Here is an 18,550-nt window from a genome sequence, read left to right on the forward strand (position 1 = left end):
AACAAGCTGAGGTCAGTACCAGTTAGACAGTATGGAGGTACTACCTGGGGAAACGTACAGACGAACACAGGAACAAGATGAGCAGGAACTAGGATGCAGGAATGAGGCAGGAACAGGACTGGAACGAGACTTGGAACAAGACAAGAGCAGGAACAAACGCAGGGTCAATCTAGCATACAAGCTGACCTGATTCCCAAGGCAAGGAAGCACAGACAGGAACTTCCTTAATCGGGGGATCAATCAGGGCGCACCGTGGAGCTAAGGCCCGCCCTTGGCCCTATAAGAGGTCGGGCGGTCCGCGCGCGCAGGGGCGTGGCCAACATCGTTGAGGATGCCGAGCCTCGGCATGAGGCCTGGCACGCAGTGGAAGGCCCGGCAACCGCCACCGGGGACTAGAGGAGCTGGCAACTACCAGCTAGGGAGGCCGACCCGGGACCTGCCCTGGGACCGTGAAGGTGAGCAGGCCCATGCGCATAACAGCAGAGTGGTGGTCCCTATTCAGTAGGCCGGCTAGTGAACAAGTTATCGGGCTAAAGTTGTCTCATTCAGTGGGAGAAATAGCCCTCTGAATATAAAACGGTCTAAAAAGTTATTTGGCTACAAATAGCCGGATAGCTAAGAAACCTAACCAGCTATGTTTTAATATAGCTGGGTAGGTTTCTTAGTTATGTGGCCATATGTGGTCAGATAAAATGCTACTTAGCTAGATATCTTGAAACGGTATCTGGCTAAGTGGCGCTGTCATCAGCAGTTAAACTAAAGTAAATCACAAGCTATCCAATCCCCTCCCTCCCTCCCCCCCAAAAGCATAATACGAGCCAGGAGTGCATCCTAAATCCCCCCCCCCCCCAAAAAAAAACCCCTTTTTAATTTGGTAGCAATTTGCCCAGTATTGTAAGCCGGGCCCTGTCCTGCTTTTACATTCAAAACAAAATCAGCCTGCCTCTCCCCCTTCCCACAAGGAAGTGTCCTACCTGCACCCTACCTGTATCCTGCAGATACCTTTTTCAGCTCAGCTGGAGCGAGGGACCCTCTTCCCTGTTCCCAGTGCCTCCAGCACTGCCTCTGTCACAGCAAATAACTTGTTAGTTATCTATCTAAATAGCTTTTAAATATTGTCCTAAGGGGAGTTTTGTTTCCATAGGAATCTTCCTTGTCTCTTAGAAAAAAGTCCATGATCCCAAAGAGTGTTCTGAGATAGTTAGCCATACACTACATCATAAAAATGGTTTGTTTGGTATTTTTGCAATGTATTGGCACCTAATATAAACCATTCTTTCTTCTCTAAAATTGTGATCTTGCTAGGACAACATTTTTCTAGGAGGGGAATTTAATGTTACAGCTGATCTCACTAGAGATACTAAATCACCCAGATTGGTTAAAACAAAAAAAATCTCATCTTTTGGGAGTCCAAGATCTTATGAAAGAACCTCCGCTATTAGATACATGGCAGATTTTTCATCCAGGAGAATTAGATTTTTTTTTATTCTGAGCCATATAATTGTTATTCTCATATTAACGATATCCTTTTATTTCAGTCATCGCTGTCACTCATTATGCAGGCAGATATAGGCTGTATAACTATTTTGGATCATGCACCTGTTTGCCTGTGGTTTCAATCAGGTATATTTCAAGCTAAAACTTTTAAATGGCATCTTAGACCTAGTTTATATTTTGATGAGACATTTAAAGGATATATTGGTGATACATGTAAGGAATATGTGAAATATAATTCCATTTTTTATATTCTTCCTGATATTTTCTAGAAAGCAGGCAAGGTAGTAATAACCTCACTCCTTATTGCTTATGTTACTCATCAGAATAAGCAAAGGATGATGATATTTTGCACTTAACTCAGAAGTTGGTTAAGGGGACTGAGGAGGTTAAATTTGCCATGCAGAATATTAGAAGTTTCCTTAATCAACTGTTACATCAGAGAACTTAGATCATTGCAGAGGTTGCGTAGTAAATTTCATTTTGGCAATAAAGCCAAATAAAGCTAGTAGATTGTTGTCTAGATTGTCTCAAAGTTTGAAGTCACAACATTATATTTTAGCTTTGAAAAATGAGAGGTATTGTTTCTTCTATTCCTCACAATTGAAATTTTGATTGAATATTATATTGATTTGTACTTTTAAGAATCTACTCCAGATAACATTTATACTGATTTTTTTTAAGTTGTTTCTCTACTAAATATTTCCGCTTCCCATTTACAGATATTAAATACACCTGTTATTAAATGGGAAGTGGATTGTGTTGTTAAAACTTTAAAATTAGGAAAGGCATCTGGCTTAGATGCACTGGACTCACAATTTTATAAAATACACAGTTTTATGCCTTCTCAGGTGCTACAGTTGTATCACTTGTTTGCAACAGGGGAAATTTTCCTCAGGGTGCAAATTATTGTTCATTACTCTTTCCCAAATAAGGGGAACGCTTATTAGAAGCGAGCTCATATGATCAATATTTGTTTGAAATTTTAAGCTAAAAGGCTAGGTTCATGCAGGGGGTATTCAGAAGTTGATGGAAGCACTTTATACTCTATCTGGAGAAAGGCAAAGGAATAGTGATTAGTCTTGAGGATGAAAAGACTTTTAATAGAAGTCCAATGTAAGTATATGTTTTGGATATTAGAGCAATATGGTATACAAAAGATCTTTCTTCAACACTGCAGTTGCATTCTTCCCCACAAGCTTGTTTTAGAATTGTCAGGTCGCTCTTCTAACTACACTCTGGACATGAGACATGGTTGCTCCTTATTATATATTTTGATGATTGAATCTCTGGCCCTTAAAATCAAAATATCTGTAGAGATTAAAGGGCTGCAATTGGGTCTATCTGAATGTAAGATATGCAGGTTAGCTTATGACATACTTTTATTTTTAGGCACTCTTCAGACATCTAGGCCTAAAAAGGTACTTGATCTCTTTGCTGGATTTGGAATCTTTGCTGGGCTACAGATCATTTTTTCTAAATTGGAGGTGGTGCCATTACATGTGAATACTAGAATCAACTGATCAGGGGAGGTTTTTTTTTAGATGGGCTACCACACAGAGTAAATATTTGGGAATTTGTATTCCGTAATAATACCATCTATTATATAAACTAAACATTAGTTCTTTGATAGTTGTTATACAGGACAAGAATCAGTCTATTTGGTAGCTATGCTCCATTTACAATGACGCTTATGCCTAAACCTTTATACAGATTACGAATCTACCATGTTGGCTAATGGCTAAAGATGCAGCAGGACTACAATCTATTGGGGTTCATTTTATTTGCAAAGGGCAAGGTGTATGAATAAGCTACGCTAAATTAATGATACCAAAGAAATTGTGGTGCTTGAATATGCCCGATTTTTCATTTTTACAATGTAGCATGTCCATTTCTTTTTGGGGGAGAATGGATCTCAAAGGTTTATTATTGTACACCATGTATGTTGGAATCTAAGGCTGCTCCTCTGTCTATTATTGGATTGCTAAATATGGCTGACTTCGAATTATCAGAGAGGTTAAAACTATGTCCTTTAGACTAGTTTTATTAACTTGGAGCTTATGTAAATGGTGAGGTGCTCATCCTACTATTTCTGTCTGTTTACCTTTGGTGAGCAATCTGGAATCTTTTCCAGGCCCTTAAGAAAGAGTCTTTCAGGAATGGCAAACAAAAGGACTAGCCTCATTTTTTTGAGCAATTACAGTTAAAATTAAGAATTACCACATCAATATTTTTATGTATATTTGCAAGTAAGACATTTGGCAATTGCAGTGGTCTTCTGAGGGGCATTACCATCCTGAGTCTTAAAAGATGATTCTCTGTTCTGTGGGCATAAATATATAAGCTGTCATACTGGTCTAAAATGCATTTGCTTAAGCATAAACCAGATATGGAGGAATTAGCATCTTACTGGTCCTAGTCTGTAGAAGCAGAGGTTATCACTGCTGATATAATATTATGCTTTGAGAGTGTTGCTAAACACCAGGAAATATATTTTAAGATTTTACATCACAGTTACGTGGATGCAGTAAAAGCTTGCAAATCAGGTTTAACTTAAAACAGATTTATGCATAGAAAGTCAAGTTGATAGAGGTACTTCAGTGCATACATTTTTACTGTGCCCTAAATACTTCTTCCCAAAAAAAGATAAAATTATCTGTTATTCAAAAGGTTACTATAATTTGTTTAGACTTTGATGGAGGTTTACTACTATTAGGATTATCTAAATTTAAACTGCCTTTGTCCAAAGGATATATGAAATTTATGTAGCTGTTTTGATAGCACATTTCTGTATCCTGAAATTTTGGCTTCAAGGAGGTGCACCTCCTATTTTGTTATGGCATCAGTCCTTATCCAACTGGATACAATTAGAACAATGTTATGCCCTTTACACACAGAGCTAAAGATAGAGCTTGGCAGATATTCCATGATTACTTACCATTATTGGTAAAGGACCATTTGAAGATTTTAGAATATTCTTCTTGATTGACATGAAACTGTGGAAGTCTTATTTGCTGTGTGCAAATGTGGATAAATGTCTTATCAGTGCTTTGGTATGATTTTTGTATTGTGTGTTTTAAACGATGGATGCTTTGTACTCAGATAAATGTTGCTGTTTATGGCTTTTGAACATTTCCATAAGTTCAGGTTTGCATTTCTATGCATCTTTATAAATAAAGGAGAAAAATTCTATCCCCTCCAGGAGATCATGGAGGATGAACAGTCTCCAACCTACTAGCCAAATTGGAAAGTAGTGTCTAAACAGAAATGGGATGCAAATGTGTGGACCAAACTGCATGTCAGAACCATACAAACCTCCTCAATTGGGGGTAAATCTTAAAAGAATGTTTCAAAGCCATTTATCTAGATAAAATGGTTAGGCTAAAAAAAAAAAAGTTCTCTGCCCAACTAAAAGTACATGCTAGCTTCCACAGCATGCATATTTGTTTAGTTGGATTAAAGGGAGGCATTCCCTGTGAAAGGGAGAAAGGCAGGTTGTTTTCCAGCAAAATTTGTCTACACAAATTGCAGGTGCAAAGGTTACGTTTGTAGGCAATTTTCAAAAAGGAAAACAGATACAAAGTACCCAAAGACTTTGGAGCTTTGAGAGCTATTTAAAAATTGCCTCTTAGATGGTGGCCATTCTGCTATGGCTCTAATTAAGCATCGTAGTAACAAAGTAATGACTGCAGAAAAAGAATAAATTGTTCATGTGGTCTGCCCAGCAATTTGCTTATGGTAGTAACTGCTGCTCCGAGCAGGCTACCCCCATGCAGAAGTGGTATATCATCCCTTTAAGTCTTTAGGATCTGCAGTGTTTGTCCTATGCTCTTTTGAATTCATTAACTGTTTTCATCTTCACCACCTCTTCTGGGAGGGCATTCCAGGCATCCACCACCCTCTTTGTGAAGAACTATTTCCTGATATTGCTTCTTAGTCTTTCCCACTGGAGTTTCAAATCATGAGCCCTAGTTCTATTCTTTCCTTTCCAGCGGAAAAGGTTTGTACAGCACTGATATCTGTAGGTCTGTATCAAACCTCCCCTGCACCTCCTCTCCTCCAGGGTATACATATTTAGATCCTTCAGCCTGTCCTCATAGTACTTCTGAAATAGACCCCACACCATTTTTGTCGCCTTCTTCTAGACAGTTTCCATCCTGTCTCTATCCTTTTTGAAATATGGTCTCCAGGACTCACAGTACTCCAGGTGAGGCCTCATCAAGGATCTATACAAGGGCATTATTTCCCTTTTCTCTCTACACACCTCAGCATCCTTTCTGGCTTTAGCCTTATCACACTGCTTTGCCACCTTCAGATCGCTAATCATCCCAGGGTCCCTCTTCTGGTCTGTGCACAATAGTCTTTCACCTCCCATCATGTACAGCTCTTTTGGATTTCCACATTCAGGTGCATGACTCTGCACTTCTTGGCGTTGAATTGCAGTTGCCAAATCTTCAACCACTCTTCAATTTTTCTTAAATCACTTTTTATTCTCTACTCCTTCAAGCGTGTCCACTCTGTTGCAGACCTTAATTTCATCCACAAAAAAGGCAAACTTTTCCTTCTAACCCCTCCGCAATGTCACTTATGAAAATATTGAACAGAACCGGACCCAAAACTGATCATTGACACTGTTCTATCATTAAAGCAGCTTCCATTTACCATTACACATTGATTGAAACAAGGTTTAAATAAAGTAGTAGTCATTTCTTTGAAGATGAGCAGATTTAGCAGTCATACAAATTATTTATTATTTTATTTTAACATTTTTATATACCGGGATTCATGTAAAATATTATATATCATCTCGGTTTACATTATAAACGGAAAAAACAAGCATGTAAGAATGCGATTACATTGAACAGGGCATAGAACTTGGATCAGATAAATGGGGAATAACGAAAATGATTAACGAAATGAATAAAACATGTTTTGAGTCAAGTCTAGTCTGGCTGAATGGGTTACATGACCATACTTGGCACCAAATGAGTAACTTCCAAAGTCTTTCTGCAGGTCAGCGTAGGAAGAGACTTTTCACATGAATTGCAGAATTGCTATAGGGGAAAAAAAAAAAAAAAGGCTGGCCAGGAACAAAAATGACTGTGCCGCGGGCCATGATGTCATTCAGCCATGACTGCTTTCCCCTCCCCTCACCAGGACCTTGTCATTGGTATGACAGGAAACCACGCACATCAGAGGAGGAGGAAGACTGGCAGGGAGGAGAGTCGAGCAGGAGATAAAAACACGCCGCCGAAATTCTACCTGTGATCAGGTCGCAAACAGGCCTTCACATGCAGTGCCTGCTTACAGGTAGGCTCAGGGAATGGGGCATGGGCACTATGTACAATGCCTGATGCATCCAGCAGACAATAAGAAATAGAGGAGAAACTTCTGCCTACTGTAGCAGGGGAACCGACCTGCAGAAAGACTTTGGAAGTTACTCATTTGGTGCCAAGTATAGTCACGTAACCCATTTGTATGACTGCTAAATCTCTCATCTTCAAAGAAATGACTACTTCTTTATTTAAACCTTGTTTCAAGCTTGCACTAATTCCACCACTTTGTATGCCTGTTACCATGAGTGATATACTGTATGTAATTTTCTGTTTAAACCTCAAAATCTTTGCCAGTAAAATTGCATATATTCAAACCTACTTAATCCATACAATCTTGGTACATTTATGTGAATTATTAACATTTCAAGTAAAACAGCAAAAGGGACTACAGTACAAGAAGTAGGAAGAGAAAATGAGCAGACTTGATCGGCCTGGCAGCCTTTGCTATCAATTTCAATGTTTCAATACAGCATATAGATTAGGAAACAATGAATTGTCACAGCCGCTATGGCTTTGCCCTCCTTTAACAATACAGCAACCCTTTTTGGCTACACTGGAAATTTGAACCCATGTACTTACCTTTTCTTCTTTTCCTTTATTCTGCTGATCTTTCTTTTCTCGACTTCTGGCTGGTTTAATTCGGTCATTATTGGCATTTCTAGAAGGTGGGCGGTTCTGGCCTTTGACCGCTGCACTTACACGATTATTTTGAGGTCTCTGATCACTGCACTGAGCAGACTGCCGCTTCCTGGGCCCTGGGGGTCTTACCCATAATAAATACAAAAATAATTCTATTTTATTTCTTGTGTACAACAAATAAAAGAAAAGATGACCTCATTCATTACACACATTAAGGGGATAATTTTCAGAGTCCCCAGACAGATTGCACAAACTCACAGATCTTACAGGAAAACTACTCTCAGATCAATTTGAAAGGAAAACTACTGCCAAGTTTGCCTTTTAAAATTAAAGAGACTAGCAGGAAAGGCAGGTACTTTTATATCCTTGTACTTTGCACCAGTTTTAAAGTACATTCAAAATAAAATCCCCATATGTATTTTACTTTACCCGGCCCTAGTCCCATCCCCCTTTTGAAATAACTAGAAATATACATGTACTTTTGGCCACATATATGGAGGCAAATTTCAAAACACTGTTTTATGTGGGAGAATGTACTTACATTGGAGAAATTACTTACCTGATAATTTCGTTTTCCTTAGTGTAGACATATGGACTCAGGACCAATGGATATAGTGTGCGCCTGATAGCAGATGGAGATGGCGTCAGATTTCAATCCGACGTCAGCACTACATATAGCCATGCAGGAAGCTCTGCTCTTCAGTATTCTCTTCGAAAAGCAATAGTGGATGTGTGTGTGTTTGGATAGCTTGATTAACCTGATTAACTTGAACTAGCTGACGTGAATTGTAGCTGGAGACCGCCAGTGTCGTCAACTGAGAAACGCCGACACACAGTAACTATGGGTGTCTTAACTGGGGGTAAGTCTAGCTTACCCTTGCTTGTCTTGCTCTCTGGGATTGTCACCCAAGGTTTCCATATTTTGAGGCAGCTGTGGGCAGGATACAGAGTTCATAGGTCTACACTAAGGAAAACGAAATTATCAGGTAAGTAATTTCTCCATTTCCTAGTGTGTAGCAGATGGACTCAGGACCAATGGGACGTACAAAAGCTACTCCCGAACCGGGTGGGAGGCTGCCTGTGGCCCACTTAGTACTGCCCTTGCGAATGCTGTGTCCTCCCTGGCCTGAACATCCTGGAACCTCAAGAAGGTGTGAACGGAGGACCACGTCGCCGCCCGACAGATCTCGGCGGGTGATAGCATCTTTGTTTCTGCCCAGGACACTGCCTGGGCAGAAACAGGCCTTGACTTGTAGAGGTTAAGGCTTGCCTGCCTCTATGTAGGCCGCCTTGATTACTTCTTTGATCCAGCGGGCTTTGGTTGCCCGCGAGGCTGCTTCCCCTTGTTTCTTCCTGCTGTGAAGGACGAATAGGTGGTCCGTCTTTCGTACAGATTCTGATCTTTCCAGGTAGCGGACTAGGAGTCTGCCGACGTTAAGATGGCGTAGGCAGCGTGAGTCTTCCGAGTCCTTATGCTCGTCTGGAGATGGCAGCGAGATGGTTTGGTTTAGATGGAAATGAGAAACCACCTTTGGAAGGTAGGAGGGGACAGTGCGAAGCTGTATGGATCCTGGTATGAATCTGAGGAACAGTTCCCGGCAGGATAGAGCTTGACATTCGGAGATGCGACGGGCTGAACATATTGCCACTAGGAATGCAGTCTTCAGGGTCAGGAGCCGTAGGGACAGACCGCGTGTGGGTCTGAAGGAAGCTCCCGCTAGGAAGACAAGTACTAGATTGAGATTCCATAGGGGTACCGGCCACTTTAGTGGTGGTCGGATTTGCTTGACCCCTCTCTGGAAGCAGGAGACGTCTGGATGGGAAGATAGACTGATGCCATCCAGCGCGGCCAGTTGAACCTTGATGGAGTTGAGAGACAGCCCCTTCTTTAGGCCATCCTGCAGGAATTCCAGGATCATGGGAATTTTGACTGTCCACAGAAGGATGTCACTGTCTTCACACCAGGCTTCGAATATTCTCCATAGTCATATATAAGTTAAAGATGTGGAAAACTTGAGTGCTCGGAGCAAGGTGTCAATTACTGCCCTCAAGTATCCACTTTTCTTCAGGAGAGTCCTCTCAATGGCCAGACCGTAAGAGAGAATAGAGTTGGGTCTTCGTGAAGGATCAGTCCTTGCTGGAGCAGGTCCCTGTGTGGAGGTAGACAGGGGGTTCCCCGCCAGAAGTCTTCGCATGTCTGCGAACCACGGTCTTCTTGGCCAGTCCGGGGTCATTAGAAGTACTAGCCCCCTGTGGTGTTCTATCTTGCGGATGATCCCGCCCAGTAGTGGCCATGGAAGAAAGGCATACAGCAGGTCTTCCTGTGGCCAGGTTTGGACGAGGGCGTCGATCCCCTGGGATTGAGGGTCTCTTCTGCGACTGAAGAAGTTGGGAACTTGGGCACTGGACCGGGTTGCCAGAAGATCCATGGCTGGGGTTCCCCAGCGGTCTATTATCAACTGGAAGGCTGTGGTTGACAGCCTCCATTCCCCTGGGTCTAGACTTTCTCTGCTGAGGTAATCCGCAGTGACGTTGTCTTTTCCCACGATGTTGGCGCCAGAGATCCCTTGCAGGTTTGCTTCCACCCACGTCATTAGGGGGTATATTTCTAGGGACACCTGTTGGCTTCTGGTTCCTCCCTGGCAGTTGATGTAGGCCACTGTTGTGGCATTGTCAGACATGACTGACAGCTTCTCCTCTGAGTCTGTGACTGAATCGTAGGCAGGCTAGCCTGACTGTCCGGCCTTCCAGTCGGTTGATGTTCCATTCCGACTCTTCCTTGTCCCATCAGTTCCTGACAGTGGGCTCCCCACCTTCGTAAGCTCGCATCCGTGCTGAGCAAGACCCAGGTTGGTGGGGATAGTCGTACTCCCTTGCTCAGATGGTCTTCTTGTAGCCACCATAGGAGCTGGATCCGTACCTCCACCGGCAACTGGAGGTGGACGGTGTAGTCCTGGGACATCGGGTTCCATCGTGACAGTAGGGAACGTTGCTAATGGTCGCATGTGGGCCCTTGCCCAGGGTATGACTTCTAGGGTTGATGTCATGAGTTTGAGGATTTGGAGGTAGTCCCATACCGTGGGGCGAACGCCGTTCAACAGTTCTCAACTGGTCCATCAATTTCCTTCTCCTTGTAACAGGAAGGACGACCTTGTCCTGTTGGGTGTCGAACCGGACTCCCAGGTATTCTAGAGATTGGGAGGGCTGCAGACAGCTCTTGGGTGTGTTGATGACCCACCCAAGGTTTTGTAGTAGGTTCTTGACTCTGGAGGTCACCTGATGACTTTCTTCTGGAGATTTTGCTCTTATCAGCCAATCGTCCAGGTATGGGTATACGAGGATTCCTTCTTTCCTCAGTGTCGCTGCCACGTTCACCATGATTTTGGTGAATGTTCGAGGGGCAGTGGCTAGTCCAAAGGGTAGCACTCTAAACTGGTAGTGGTGGTCCATGATCACGAAGCGTAGAAAACGCTGGTGGTCGTGATGAACCGGGATGTGCAGATAGGCTTCTGACAGATCCAGGGAGGTCAGAAATTCTCCCGGCTGTACTGCCCTTATGACCGAACGTAGGGTTTCCATGCGAAAGTGTGGTAACCTCAGGTAGCAGTTGACAGACTTGAGGTCCAGGATGGGCCGGAACGTTCCCTCTTTCTTGAGGACGATGAAATAGATGGAATAATGCCCAGTATTTTGTTGGTGCTTGGGCACCGGTGTTATAGCCTCTAGGGAGAACAATTTTGTCAGTGTGGTTTCCACTGCTGTCCTCTTGGAGGGGGAGTGGCAAGGGGATTTCACAAATTTGTCTGGAGGGTTGCTGTGGAAGTCCAGATAGTATCCCTCTCGAATGATAGTTAGGACCCACTAGTCCGATGTTATCTCGACCCATCTTTGGTAGATTAGGGCAAACCTGCCCCCTATGGCTTCTTCCTGTGGATGGGTCTGTTGATTCTCATTGTGGGGTGTGGCTGGGGCCTGGACCTGAGCTGGCTCCCCTCTTGTGTTTGTTCCGAAAGGACTGACCCCTGCCTGCGGGGTGAGGTGCTTGGTATGTATTCTTGTACAGTCTAAAGCGCTGTGATCCTCTGCCCTTGGATGTTCGGGGAGAGGGGCGATGGTTTCTTTTGTTCTTGTCCTCCGGTAGCCGAGGTACTGGGGATTCGTCCCATTTGTCGGCCAACTTCTCCAGTTCATTTCCAAACAGGAGGGCTCCTTTAAAGGGCATTCTCATGAGTTTAGTCTTGGAGGTTGCATTGGTTGACCAGCTTCAGAGCCAGAGTTGCCTTCTGGCTGCCACAATGGATAAGGTGCACACCAGGTCGGACGTCGCATCCGTGAGGAAGGATATCGCTGGTTCTAATGTTTCGATGGGCGTGGTAGCGTTCCTGGCAAGTGATAAGCAGGCACGTGTCACCACAGCAGGCAGCGATCTGTAGTGACATAGCTGCTGCATCAAATGACTCTAAGGATGGATTCCTGACGTCTGTCCTGGGCATACTTGAGTGCCACTCCTCCTTCGACTGGAATGGTAGTGTGCTTTGTGACAGCACAGACCATGGCGTCCACTTTGGGAAACACTAGGAGTTCTTTGGCTGAGGGATCCAGAGGGTATAGGGCTTCTAGGGCCTGTCCTTCTTTGAAGCTGGCCTCTGGAGCATTTCATTCCAGGTCGATCAGTTGTTGTACAGCTTGTAGCAATGGGAAATGGTGTAAGGCCTGATGGAGCCCGACCAGGAGAGGATTCGTCTTTGGTTCCGCTGTGGCGCTTATGCCTGGGATGGCCAGGTCCTTCAGGCTCAGAGACACGAGGTCTGGTAACTCGTCTCTGGAGAAGAAACGCATCATAGTATGGTATAGTTCCATTCCTGGAGGGATTTCTCCTTCCTCCAGGGAGTCTGGTTCTTCCTCAGAGGTGTCCGTGTCCCCTAAGAGGAGGCTTTTGTCCGGAGGGGGCACGTCTTGGGGAGGCCAAGAGGGGCCTGGAATGTTTTGGTCTTCTGGTGGAGGCTGTGGCTGTGTCACCGGTGGCATCAATTGTGCCTGGACAAAGGTTTGCAGCCCTCTGAAGAATTCTACTCAGAAAAGGTTCCTGGGTCCATATTGAAGCCAGCGGCGTTCCCCAAGGGGCCCAACTGAGAAGGGGCAGAGCTGGGGATAGAGAGGTCTGGGGTACTATCGTTGGTGGAGCCGGATTCCTCTATTGGCCAGGGGGGGCCCTTGTCCTGGTTCCCCCAGGGCCGCCTCGCACTGTAGGCACAGGGCAGAATCCTCCTCGTGTTGCGCAGCTCTTAGATGGCAGGCAGGGCAGAGGACTTGTGCCTTGGCTTTCTTGGCCGATGGTGCCATGGTTTGGATGCATAGGGTCGTTCAAGACTGGTCTGTGCGTTTATATGCACGCACCGGGCGGCTTAGATGTGTGCTCCGGGGGCGTTGAAGATGTGCGTGCAAACTGCGAAGATATGTGTGCAGGCCACTATGTGCGCTTACAGAGATGCACGTGCTGCTGTGCACACAGGCTGAACTTGTGCACCTGGCGTCGTTGGGCGTGGTGCTATGCACCCGGCACCCTAGTGAGCGTCGCTGTGCGCCCGGCACACATGCACATGTCGCTGTGCGCACAAGTAAGTTATGTGCCCGGCTCGCCGCTGTTCACTTGGCTCAGTTCAGCGGACAGTACGGCGATCGAAGGGGGAAATGGCGCAGACGACCACGTGGGCAAGATGGCGACCTCCCCCCCGCCCCCGGAGGGTCTCCACGTGGGAGGACCCTCGTACCGGATCGCGGTCTAGCCCGTATGGGGCTGATCAACCTGCTAGGACAGGCGCCGGCTGGAGATCTGTGCGGCTATCCGAGCCTCGGAGACTTTAAGAAAGTTTTCTACCTTACCTTGTCTCGGCGTTTCCCGGTCTCGGGCCGGGCGGTCTCCGGCTGCGGGGGGAGAGGGAAAAGTACTTTCACCACCGCGCACAGTATTGCACCCGCTGCCTCTCAGCCACTCCTGTTCCTGGGGGCTAAGTCCACGCCGGGAGCCGGCTACCAGACTGAGGCTTACCTCTGAGGGATCTCGGAAATCACCTCAGGAATTCTCGACTGAGGAGGGACCCTTAGGTATCACCACAGGAGAGCAGGGCTTGTCTGCAGAGGTAAGATTATTTCTTCTTGGTTTTGGAATTTTAAGAACATAAGAACATGCCATACTAGGTCAGACCAAGGGTCCATCAAGCCCAGCATCTTGTTTCCAACAGTGGCCAATCCAGGCCATAAGAATCTGGCAAGTACCCAAAAACTAAGTCTATTTTCTTCTTTGGTTTGGATTTTCTAACACTGTGCAAGCGTGTGTATAGTCCCGAACTGCTAAGGAGACTGAAAAATACTGGGGAGAGCAGAGCTTCCTGCACAGGTATATGTACTGCTGATGTCAGCAGTTGGAGACTGAGTCAGATTTCAATCTATCAGGAGCACACTATATCCATTGGTCCTGAGTCCATCTGCTACACGCTAGGAAATATAACCTTGAAAATGGCCCTCTACAGTAATAGAAAAGTAGGGGCTCACACATTACCAGTGATACCAAAAAATTTAAATAAAATAGGTACATAAATCTTTCACTAGTAAGTTTTGGGTGTACTTTTTTTTTTTTCTCATCTTCTCAAAGTGTGCCATCCTAAATCTTTCACTGCATCAGTGTAAGCATAGGCTTCGTGCACAAAGATTAATTTTTCAATTAAAAGCAGATATCTTCTTGTAAAAACTGTACTCACTACATACACAAACTCAGCTTTATTCTCTTTCCAGTCCAGTCTCTAATTTCTTTCATGATCAAGAATGGGCCAGTAGTAACACTGGTACTAAAACCCAGGTCAGAGTCTGCATAAAGGTAAAATAAAAATACATGGTCTCCAGTCTGAGTTTTTGCTAGTTTTATCTTTTTCATGACTAGCAACATGCAGCAGCACCTTCACATAGTTTTTTTTGGCAGCACAGGTTTTATTTAACATGCAACATTAGGAATTCCTGTGAGCTGTAACCCTGCACAAAAAACATTTCTGCTCTTCAGTACACATTTTAGTAAGGTTTACTTGACCAATTTCATGTCTGTCAGTGCTTGTGATTTTCCCCTTACCTACGTTCAACAGGTACTGGCAAGGACCAAACTTCCCCATCCTGCGATGGATGATCTTGTTGTGTAGCTTTCACTGGGGTGCTGTCTAGTTTAAAACTTTCTAACGTTGCCATGATATCCTTGACATGTTTAGCTTCCACGTTTATCTCCTGCCAAATCTATCATAAGAAAATATAAAGTTTTATCAACGCTGTTAATTTGTAAGAAAAAGCATGACCTTCATATGCTAAAATATTTAGTGTGACCATGAAAAAGTAATTTTAATGAAGATTTCAATGAGCACCACCATAATTGTTCCAATCACACAGTTCATGAAGAACCAACTATATCTAGTGTCAAAACCCTAATGGGTTCGACAATAATACTCCAGTAGGAAATTTGATTCTGCTAGAGAAGACAGATCAATTTCCAATTATAAAATGTAAGACCAGCAGTCACTGTTAATCAATGAAAGTATCTGGGGGACCATCCGGATTGGTGCTTCTCTTGCTGTCAAATTCCAACGGAGAATGCTTTCCCACCATTCCTGTGGTTAAGTTGGAGTGTGTGACAAGCAGTTTTCTTCCAAGACTGGGAATTATATTTGCAATTCTTTCAGAGAGCGTGTGAACAGCTTCATCTACCCTCTAGATAAGGCTAAACACACATCTTTTTTTCCCCCCTAGATTTAATGGGTTTATAGCTCAGTAACAGATGAAGGTCAACAGCAATGTTTCCATAAGTGCCTTGGCCATGTGCACAGGGAAGAGTATATAAAGAAACCAGATAAAAGAACTAAACCTTTAAAAAAAAAAAAAAAAAAAAAAAGACTACTTATTCAAATATTTAAAAAAATGCATTTTTCTCTCCACTTTTCATATCATGAATGCTTTGATGTATTTTCTCATCTAAAAGGGCTCAAATAAAAGAATGTTATATGACAAACATGTACAAAAGTCTCTCATCAGAGCAGTCATTGTCCGACAATGCAGTCACTTCTTAGCATTTCATTTAAAATCTTACATCGTAATTCCACTAAAGCAAGCAAATACAAGAAACCACAGCAAGATATTTAATCCTAGAAAAGTAGAATTTTTTTAAAATGCAGGTTTTATGCTGTAACTAAGGAAAAGTCCTTGAAATTGAGAGCAATCCACAAATGCCATAGGACTAAATCACATAACTATCTAGTTTAAAGTCTTCAATAAAAATTAAAGGGTGACGTTATGTATGATAAACTTCCAGTGATGTCGTGCTACTTTGTAATAGCAAAAATGACAGAGTACGATGACACCTTATAGACTACCAATTTATTGAGGCATGTATGAAACCAAGCTAGAAAGACACCACATTTGCCTCAAGGAAGAAATAATCTCTAAATTAATCAAGTTAACACAGGAGCTAAAGTGATAATTAAACCAAAAGACAGAACCAGCATATACATAAATTTGTAAAGTGGTACTTGCTGGAGATGGCTACATAACGTCCACCACCACAAAAAAAAAAAAAAAAAGATGCTAAAATAGCACTGGAAAGGGAGAGGCTTGCAGTACCATTAACACAAGGCATGGCCAGAGAATGCTCCTGAGGAAGACAAGCTGAATAAACTGCAGTCATATGTAGAGGAGATAAAAGTTTTGAAATTCAGGTGATACACACAGAAATGGGAGAACAATTTCTATAGAACGAGTTGATCATGCTGGGTGAAAAAAATGTGGTTCTTGCTGAATAGCCAGAAGATAAGGAAAATGGGAGATGCAGATTTCAAAAAGTGATAGATTTAAACCATGCAGTCCAAGATAAAAGCAGTCCAAGATAAAAAAAATTAAAAAAAAGGGATGCCGTTGTTTGATATTAAACCCCCTGAAGAGGGTGAAAGGGTAAAATCTGAAATGGCCCTATCACTTTTTGAAATCTGCATCTGTTTGAAACATTGTACAGGATATTTTCTCTCTCTCAATATAGCAAAAACCACCATAAAAGCACTGAAAAGTTTTAAAATGCCAAAACAAACAAGTCATAATTAGAAGTACCTGGAATTGACTATTCTGAAGAGCTGCTAACTGAATTGGATTGAAAAACAAAACAAAATACATTTGACTCTGTAGTGTATTCGGGCCTGCTGCAGCTACAGGAATATAATAAGACTGGACCAACTTACTTATGGTGCTCCAAAAATACAAGAATCAAGATATTAGCTCACCTTGCATCAGGCACAACTAACAGGTAAACATCCACCGTCTGGGTGTATCATGATGTCCTACAAATTCCCTAGGGCCTCACCAAGCCTTTCTAGGCCTAGTTTGTCATGGTAGGGTGAAAAGAACCTCCCTTCACCCAGAATCCCTTGCTGCATTCTGTCTTGAGGAGAACTGGGTTAAAACCTTGAACAAGGCTCCATAAAGCAGAATGAGAGAGTTGTCTGTACGCTCTGTCACAGACTCCTTTAATTTTTACACATTTACAGGAAAAATTTAAATAAAATACCCCCTAAATCATTCACTCTGGTTCTTCAAAAGAAGAACATTTCCATCTTTTCTGCATTTAACTTCTGTAAATAGCACAATCTGTTGGCCTAAAAAAAAGACCTCTCCGAGATGAAAAAAATAACTATCAGATTCTTGAGCAAATGTAAATAAAAGCATTGGCATTTCCATAATTTCAGAATCAGTTTGTTCTAAAAATCCTGTAAGATCAAAGTTGTCAGGGAAAATTGCTGGTTTATCCACATCTGAACATGAAGAAACCTTCTTACAATCTGATAAAGTAGAGTTACTTACCTGAAACAGATGTTCTCAGAGGACAGCAGGATATTCGTCCTCACACATGGGTGACATCAGATGGAGCCCAGACACAGAACACTTGTGTCAAAGTTTCTTGAACTTTGACTTCACACACTGAGCATGACCAGCATGCTCTATATCATGCATCCACGCGGAGTACCTCTTCAGTCTTACAACACAGAATTAGACATAAATCAAAAAACAGGAGAAACCCAACTCCACAGGGTGGTGGCCAGGTTTCGTGAAGACTAACATCTCAGAGGACAAGCAGGTTGGTAATGCTCACATGGGTGAATCCCTAGCTACAGGCTATCCCCCAACATAAAAGGGGGGCCAACAAAAACTCATACAGGTGCCAACAGGCACAACAACAATGGTGCTGATGGTGACAAGAGGGGGAGACAGCCTGAAGCCAAACAGGATCTAGGCTGGAGAGAGTTTGTTTCTACATCTCAAACAGATTTCAAATGACAGATTAGCTAGCCCTACTATTGTGTTGAACCAGGAGAAATCAAAATTGCCACTGCTACAGCGATTATAACTATAATCAATAAATCATGAGCTATGCTCAATCGCTGGAATAATATATATTTTCTCAATAAAGTTATTTATTTCTTTTGAAAAGTTATTTGAAATAAAAAATATTTTATGACACCTACTATATACCGTGTATGTGTGAATTAATTGTTTATATATTATATATTAATAATGTAAAGGAATTGGAGGAAAGTTTCATATAAATTCATTGGTGTCTCCGCACCACGATTGTGTGGTGTTATAATCATTAACTGTCCCCCTCCTCCTGTGTGAGTTTTTTTGTGAGATTTTTTGGTTAAGTTACTTCACCTCTGTAACCTCTTCCGTGTGGTGAGCATCAAATAATTTATATACCATGACGGTATTTTTTACTAGGAGCTCTGAGCTCTCTATATAAACTGTAAGCTATAAAGGAGTAAAGTTCAGACTTCCCTTTGAGAAAGTTGAGGGACCATCGTGTGAAACCGGACAACACAACCAACTTTCTCAAAGGGAAGTCTGAACTTTACTCCTTTATAGCTTACAGTTTATATAGAGAGCTCAGAGCTCCTAGTAAAAAATACCGTCATGGTATATAAATTATTTGATGCTCACCACACGGAAGAGGTTACAGAGGTGAAGTAACTTAACCAAAAAATCTCACAAAAAAAACTCACACAGGA

At 42.9% G+C, this 18,550-nt stretch overlaps 1 protein-coding gene across 1 annotated transcript in view; it reads right to left on the reverse strand.

The window, feature by feature from the left end:
- KATNA1 (katanin catalytic subunit A1) overlaps positions 1 to 18,550 on the reverse strand; it is a 182,292-nt gene that overhangs the window by 116,371 nt on the left and 47,371 nt on the right. The window contains exons 3-4 of the mRNA XM_029594070.1: positions 14,590 to 14,747; positions 7,410 to 7,593 (exon numbers count right to left, since the gene is read on the reverse strand). Coding sequence (XP_029449930.1) covers positions 7,410 to 7,593; positions 14,590 to 14,747 — 342 coding nt within the window. The remainder of the gene's footprint in view (positions 1 to 7,409; positions 7,594 to 14,589; positions 14,748 to 18,550) is intronic.

The sequence above is a fragment of the Rhinatrema bivittatum genome, chromosome 3, assembly GCF_901001135.1.
Source record: "Rhinatrema bivittatum chromosome 3, aRhiBiv1.1, whole genome shotgun sequence".
Lineage (NCBI taxonomy): Eukaryota > Metazoa > Chordata > Amphibia > Gymnophiona > Rhinatrematidae > Rhinatrema > Rhinatrema bivittatum.